The 567-nt window shown below is 24.2% G+C and overlaps 1 pseudogene across 1 annotated transcript; it reads left to right on the top strand.

The window, feature by feature from the left end:
* Window positions 1-567, top strand: PRSY57_0010200A (hypothetical protein; annotated as a pseudogene; the record flags this gene model as incomplete). Its single annotated transcript has 1 exon — window positions 1-567. A coding segment is annotated over one exon (567 nt), but the record flags the coding sequence as incomplete, so codon positions are not given.

The following is a 567-nucleotide window of genomic DNA, read 5'->3' as shown; positions in this document are numbered from 1 at the left end:
TACTCTATGTGATGATACAAATACCAATTTACAAAATGATGAACATAATTATATATCCTCAGATTCTTCATCTTTTAAATCACGTTCGAGTTTAGGAAGAAAAATATCTTTCTCATCAGATGAATCTTATTTTGATTCAGATATTGATATGAGAATAAAAAAATTATTGAATATAGAGGATCATGATAATTTTAAGAAAAAGAAGAAGAAGAAAAAAAAAAAAGAAGAACAACAACAACAACAAGAAGAAGATAATGAGCAAAATCATGCAATTAATAATGTAGGAAATATAGACATTCAATGTATAACAAATGAGGAACACCATATAAATAATAAATCTCATGAAGAAGAAAAGAAAAATGAAAAAATAAATAATGTGAAAATTATGGAGTCTATCAATGAAAGTCAGACACCTGAAAAGATAGACGTTTCAAAAAAAAATCAAGAAGATTCTTCTACTCAAAATTATGAGACTCTGAAAGAACTTCTAACAGAACAAGTTCAACATAATAATAATAATAATAATAATAATAATAAGGATGCTAAAAATGATAATAAAAATGATGA

Source organism: Plasmodium reichenowi (genome assembly GCF_001601855.1).
Source record: "Plasmodium reichenowi strain SY57 chromosome Unknown, whole genome shotgun sequence".
Lineage (NCBI taxonomy): Eukaryota > Apicomplexa > Aconoidasida > Haemosporida > Plasmodiidae > Plasmodium > Plasmodium reichenowi.
This window is presented reverse-complemented; position numbering and strand designations above follow the sequence as displayed.